The following is a 6,675-nucleotide window of genomic DNA, read 5'->3' on the forward strand; positions in this document are numbered from 1 at the left end:
AGCAAAGGACGCGCGTCGTCTGCATCGTTCGTCGCTCTTGACCAGCCGCGAATCCGCCAATTTGGGGCGGGATCCGGCAATTATCCGGATAATTAGACCCTTTTTCGTCGAAATCGTCTTCTTTTTGACATATTGCCATGAATGCCACATTAGGATGAAGGGTTAAAACACGTTTTAGTTTGAGAGGGCCTTTTAACGCATCCGAAACAACACGTCAACGCGCTCTGTGGCACCTCTTGAGAGTGGCAAGTCGCGCCCATCGTTGACGGATGCATGACATGCATCGCGCGGGCTGCGCGGGCAGCGGCGCGGTGCGGACCATGACGCGGTATTTTTCATGTCGGTTGAACGTTCGACGTGATTGCGTAAAAGTGTTTAACCGGAAGGTGGCCTTGGGACGTCACCATCCATTTTCAACATCGACGAAGCGTTTGGAAGATGAGCTGGTTTGGCCGAGGCAAGAGCGCTGCGCCCGCGGAAGAGACCCACTTCGCCGAGGAGTCGTCGTCCTTCATGCACGAAGAGTCGGCGCCGACCAACTTTGCGCCCATGTCCAGCGGCACGAGCATCAACGACATTGTCATGGAGGAGCAGCGCAAGGTGCTCGTCCAGCAGGCCATTGCGAGCATGACGGCCATCGCGTGGGACAAGTGCAGCGCGTCCAAGCCCGACACGCAGCTCGCGAGCTCCGAGATCTCGTGCATCCACAACGTCGTCGCGTCCTATCTGGACTCGAGTCAGTTTATCATCCGCAAGCTCAACAGCTCCCGATAAACGACCGACAACACGAGAGCGTAGCGGACCTGGAATGGACGCTCGCGTTCTTTGCCGTCCTTTCTGATGTCGACTTATTGGTCTTATTGTTGTTCGATTACCGTTTCGCAAGCTTTTGCCCGGCGCTGGCACACATGGACGTGGCCGTGCATCGGCGGCGGCGGCCGTCGCCATCGAAGCGCCCCCGCGCGAGGCTGCCACCTGTCGCGTCCAACAACCAGCCGTGCCTGGACGAAGCGACACCGGACAGCGACGACGATGACGAGATTGGAACGTCCATTGCCGTGCAGCTCGACCCACTACCTGTCTACCACAACCTGCTCACGTACCCGTTGCTCGTCCGCGCGCACACGCAGGCCATGCACGACGCTGGTTTTGTGCAGCGCAGCATCGAGCGGTGCGTGCGTGCATATCGTCTGCGTCCTCTCGACGCGTCGCGTAGGTGGCAGACGCGGGCGACGCGCCCCCCCGACGCGATCGCCGCGCGTGCTGCCGTGCGCGGGTCGGCGGCGATCGCGATTCAGTCCGTCTGGCGCACGCGCGTTGCTGTCGACGCCAAGCGCGTCCGCGTTCACGCGCTCTTGGCGTTGCAGACGGCACGCGCGACGTGGGTCCAGCGGCACCGCCCGTCGCTCCTGCGCCAGCTCCAGGCGCTGCAAGCCAACCCACGTCTCTGCGGTCGCGTGGTCGTAGCTCCGTTTGCGCACCTCTCGGCCTACTACGTGCTGCCCGTGTGGTTGCTGCAATGGCAACTGCACTTCCATGCGGGCCGCCGCCGCGGCCAGTTTCTCCGGCGCCCCGTCCAGCTCACGCGCTTCGTCACGTTTGCAGTCGACGCGACAACGCACGTGCTCTATGTGCTGTGGCGCCAACTGACACGGATGGCGGTCGTCGTCCTGCAGTGCGCACAGCGCAGCCGCTGGGCGCGCGACCGGTGCGTTCATCGAGCTGCTTTCGACGAGGACAAATGCTGCTGTGGATAGAGCGGCGTTCCAGCGACGCGTGCGCGCAAGGCATATAGCCGCAACATGTCTCCAGTGCGCGTGGCGTCAATGCGCAGCCCGCCTTGAAGCGCGGCGTCGGCGGCGCTATGTTGCAGCCCGTCGCGTGCAGTGCGCGTGGCGGTGCGCCGCGGCCCGTCGCTGTGCCGCTCGCTTGCTCTTCAACCGCACGAGTCGTCTCTTTGTCGCGGGGCTATTACCGGTCGCATTGGCGTCGACAGCACAGAAGATTCTTCATGCCGCCGCCGCCCGTATCCAGCGAGGTAGACATGCAAAACACGCGATCCTTCTCGGACGTGCAATGTAGTGCAACGGGGTCGGGCGGCCCGGAGCGCGTTCCGACAGATTGCACTGCAAAATGCCGTCGCGCGGTGGCCCCAAGACCCCGACCGTGGCCATCGCTTGTACGCGATGCAGCACTACTTTGACGCAGCGCTCGTGTTCGAGCAGTGCTTCTTGAGCGGGCACCCCGGATCGCCGCGCTTCTACATGGAGTGGGCGACGTCACACTACTATGTCTACGAAGCAACGGGCGACCCGTTCAACTTAGACCGCGCGATCCTTGCGTTCGAGCAGCTTGTACCGTCCGAGAAGGAGACAGATCCCTTGAATTGGTGCTGCTACTGCATGCACGTGCAAGCGAGGTTCTTCCGCCGCGAGTTTGAAATAGCGACCGCGCTCGGCGTTGACTGCCTTCAGCGGGCGCCAGCGACACTCGACAAAGACTGGCGCGCGAGCGTGCTTTTTGTGTGTGCCATGGTGGCGCTCGAGGCCAAGTCGCTCGAGGCCTGTGCGATGTACTTGGAGACGGCGCTTGCCATGCTGCCGTTGACAACCTGCCCGGAGCTCAGTCTCCGGTTCACTTTGTCTCAAGTGTACGGCCTCCTCGCCGACGCACGCGCCGTTGAAATGCGGATGGAAGAAGCCGAGAGGAAAAAGGTGGCTGAGAAAGCACGCGAGAAGACGCCCTGCACAGACGATGCTGCTGTTGCACCACCTGATTCGCCCACGGTGGCCGCCGCCGGTGTAGAGGTCACGTCTGCGCCGACGCTGGCTGAAGACATCGACAGCGTCGAAGCACCCAAAACTGCAAATGATGCAACCGAAATGACCAAAGTCGACAGCGCAACGTCTCCGGGAACGACTCGCCTGTCCTCTCCAATAGTGAATGAAGACCGTCTCGCGACCGAGACGAACGCAACGCCCCGCACAAGCTTGGCGCCCCCGATCGTAGCACCACTCGTCAATCCGTGGCCGGCAAAGGCAGCGTCTGAGCTCGCAACTTGCTTTGCCATCACCGAGCTCCGCCCAGGACTCGGGTACATTTCAGGCTTCAACGCTGGGATGATTCATATGCGCGTAGCGTCTACCATGGTGTGCTCTCGGACGCCGCCGCCGAGGCGCTTCTTCATGTACGTGCACCATTTTGGTCTCGTATAAAGCTCAAGGAACGTTGCAGGCGACGCCGCCGGGCACTTTTCTCGTGCACCGCAAGAAGCCAGCATCGCGCTACCTCTACGTTAAAGTCAAGTGGCATGACGAGACGTTTACGAGCATGAAGATCCAGTTCTTCGAGAGCGCTTACAGCCACGCGCAAGTGTCGGTGGCGACAAGCGCAAGCCTCACTGGCTTTCTCCAGCAGCTACCGACCGCGGCCGGCATTGACGTGACCAAGGGGCTGCGCAAGGCGGGCCCCCACCCTGTTTTCGGCCCCTTCTTCCTGTCTAGCATTGAGTGGGTGGCGTCAAACCATCCGTGGCTGGAGGTCGCGCACACGTGGGACCTCCAGTCGGCATACGTGTTGTCTGCGTTTGTGGCGGCCCGCGCCCCGAGCTACCGTCGACACGTGGCCCTGGGACACCCAAGGCGGTGGCCAAAACAGGATGGCACCCCCGGCACGCAAGGCGAGCGCGGTGCTGCGCGACGAAGCCGAAACAGCAGAAGCGTATCTCCTCTTGGCCAAGGCAGCCCGCGGCCTTATGCGCAAGATGGACAGCCTCGTGTACGTGCAACAAGCCGTGCATCTGGACCCGCGCCACGAGTGCATTCGCCGATCGTACGTCTCGCGGACCAGTGTCGTCTTTGAGCCAGCACTCAAGAGGCTCCAGAAGCTTGACCGGTTCATGGGCTATGCGCTAAACTATGATACATATGCGGTGAAATCGCGCGGCGATCCGGGCCGCGAAGTGCTCCTCCTTGAGGCATTGGACCGCGAGTGGTTTGGGCCGAGTGCGACACCAACCTTCTTGCGGCGACTCTTGCGCGCCCATGTCCGCGCCTACGCGATCGGGCCTTTTGACGCCATGCACTTGGAGCTCGCGATCCGGGCCGCCGACCGCCTCCAAGAGGCGCTTCGTACGGCACCCCCTGTCATGTCACTGCCTCGTGTCCGCACCTTTGGTCCATCGGTGCCGTCGAAAAAACTCAAATCCAAACCAAAAGCCAAAGTGAAACTCAAAGCAACAGAGATGACCGCCGTGGCACTGCCTCTTGCGCACCTCTTGGAGGTCGCTGAGGTCGTCTACCGCGTGCGGCGTCTACCTGCCGCGATCGACCAGCTGCGACTCGTCGTGCAGCGGCTGCGCACGCTTCCCCCGAATCCGATGCATCTGCACATGATGCAAATGACGCAGCTCCGACTGGCCTTTCTCTACCAGCACGTCCGCCGCATGGACTTGGCCATCGAGGCCATCAATCATGTCGAAGTCCTTAGCACGAAAGTGGGTCAGCGACCGCCGCCTCTGCTGTGGCCGTCCCGTCTCTCGTACCACGTATCCAAGGAAGAAGCTCAGTTTCTCCGAGGTATGCTACGGGAGCTTGCGCAAGAAGACGGCGCGCATGTCGACTACGCCCCATTGCACGGCCGCCTCATTGAGCGCGTCAAGCGGTCGCTTCTAGACGAGCAGCGCCTGCGGGCTACCGCCGAGTACCGCGGCAACCACCTCCAAAGTCTCATCGTCACGGTGGGCGAGAGTTTGCACCTGCCCATCGCGTCCATCATGCACGCTCACTTGCGCGTGGTCGTCAAGTGCGAGGGGTCGCAAGCCGTGACCGAAGAGGGTCCGAGCTGGGAGAGCCTCGAGCCCAACTGGGAGCACCAGCAAGTGCGCCTTCGTGTGCAGTCGCGCCACGCGACAGCGCTGGTGCGCGTGCTGAACCGCCACATGGGGCGCGATACCTGCCTCGGCCTCGTCGCCATTCCGATCGAATCGCTTTTGGACGACGGCGGCTTGCCGCCGACGGCCATGACGCTGCGCGTACCTGCGTCTGTGGCGCTGCGACGTCCGAATCTGTATCCGACGCTCGTCCTCGGGTTTCAAATCACGACACTTGCACCGACGCGGACGACCGAGGCCGACGAAGCGCGCCTGTTGCCGTTCTCGCTGCCCGACTTTTTGAATTTGCCGTTTGTGTGGGAGCGCTTTGCGGCTCGGTTTGGGACGAATGGCGATAGCTTCCTCGCGCGGCCATTCCTTCTCCAGGCGCTTCGCCGCCACACGCCGCCGTATTCTCTCAAGACGATCCGGTTCATGCTGGCGCTCGCGCGCTGCGAGATGGACTGCAATGCGAATGCGTCTGCGCTCGAGTGGCTTCAGAAGGCGCACACGGCGCTCTTGGTGCTGCCCAAACGCGACGGCGCCCTTGAAGACAGCACGATTGCGCTCATGACGCAGTGTCTCGCCCCCGACTCGCCTTTTCTCAAGCAACTACACACGGCCCAAGAGCACCCGATCAGCCACGAGTATGTCCATATGAGCTACAGCGACGGCGACTGCTACGTCGACAAGGCGACGGGCGAGTGCCTCGCCGAGGCACCGCTCGGGTTCGAAGCCAATCCGCCTGCGAAGGCTCGTATGCAGGTACAAGCGCCTGCCGTGGAGCTCGTCCTACTCCGTGGTTGTCTAGCGCATGGTGCTGTATTCGCCGGCGATGAAAAGACGCCTATCGTGTCTTCGCCGTGACATGCTTGCGCTTGCCGCCGACGACCCGGATCAATGGAGCGCAATCTTTGATGAGACGCACGGACGCATGTTCTATGTCAGCGCCGTCCACGCGCTCCAAACGTTTAAACGACCGTCCGCCTACGTCATGGTCGCGGACGAGCACACCGTGTACAGGTATGCCACTCGACAAGATTGTCTTCACGTGCGTGGCCGACAACAAGTGAGCTAGTGTGTTGCTCATTCAAGACTTGTTTCGACTTCGCCGCCTCCGCGCCCGCGTCCGCCGTCTCTTGCGTCGCGCGATCCTCGTGGTCTGTTTTAATATTGTAGTATCAAGTTGATAGACTGAAACTGTAGGTACGCGTGGTCTTGTACATGGTGGCGGCTCAGAAAACAAGGGCCGAGGCGCGGCGCATTCGGGCCACCAAAGTGCCGCTCAACTGCATCAAGGTCATGATCGAGTACGCCGAAGATCTCCGCGCGGCAGATCGCGTGACGAGCGACCCGTTCGTGACGCTCGACGTTACGACCAACGGCAACGGGCCGCGCCCTCGATCGCGACGGACATCTGTGCAGCCCTCGACGCTGACGCCGATCTGGAACGAGCTCTTCCACATACCGTACGCCTGGCTGCAGCACGAAGTCGATCCTCCGCGAGAGCGGCTGTCGAAAACCAACACAGACGAGGACGAGGACGCGGACGAGGACGGCGATGACTACCGGGGGACATTGACTTGGACCGCGTTACGAAGGCACTTGCCATCAATTTGGTCGAGAACGACACAAGTCTCCACGACGACGTCGACGACGAACGGTCGCTCGTGCTCACCGTGTGGGACTTTGATGCCCCGGTGCACCGGGCACGTGCGGCGTCGCGCGAGTTTCTCGGTCTCGCTGTCGTACCACTCGACGCGCTCGACCACGGGCGACCGATTGCCGCCGAGCTCACGCTCCGA

General features: G+C 61.8%; 3 protein-coding genes across 3 annotated transcripts; all 3 read left to right on the top strand.

Annotated features, from left to right (window-relative positions):
• Positions 1-408: 408 nt before the first annotated feature.
• On the top strand, positions 409-836 carry SPRG_05858 (hypothetical protein). The gene has a single exon (XM_012344438.1). The coding sequence runs from the start codon at positions 439-441 to the stop codon at positions 772-774; it is 336 nt and encodes a 111-aa protein (XP_012199828.1). The 5' UTR covers positions 409-438; the 3' UTR covers positions 775-836.
• A 3,407-nt stretch (positions 837-4,243) lies between these two features.
• SPRG_20051 (hypothetical protein) lies at positions 4,244-5,681 on the top strand (the record flags this gene model as incomplete). The annotated part of the gene is made up of 2 exons (XM_012344612.1): positions 4,244-5,598; positions 5,636-5,681. The coding sequence occupies 2 exons, from the start codon at positions 4,244-4,246 to the stop codon at positions 5,679-5,681; spliced, it is 1,401 nt and encodes a 466-aa protein (XP_012200002.1).
• Positions 5,682-6,094: 413 nt separating this feature from the next.
• On the top strand, positions 6,095-6,403 carry SPRG_20052 (hypothetical protein; the record flags this gene model as incomplete). The annotated part of the gene is made up of 1 exon (XM_012344613.1): positions 6,095-6,403. A coding segment is annotated over one exon (309 nt), but the record flags the coding sequence as incomplete, so codon positions are not given.
• Between the last annotated feature and the right edge of the window lie 272 nt (positions 6,404-6,675).

The sequence above is a fragment of the Saprolegnia parasitica genome (genome assembly GCF_000151545.1).
Source record: "Saprolegnia parasitica CBS 223.65 unplaced genomic scaffold supercont2.18, whole genome shotgun sequence".
In the NCBI taxonomy this organism is placed as follows: Eukaryota; Oomycota; class Saprolegniomycetes; order Saprolegniales; family Saprolegniaceae; genus Saprolegnia; species Saprolegnia parasitica.

What these genes read in the sequence shown, in the direction of transcription:
- SPRG_05858 (XM_012344438.1), top strand. Translation starts at nt 439, where the DNA reads ATGAGCTGGTTTGGCCGAGGCAAGAGCGCTGCGCCCGCGGAAGAGACC.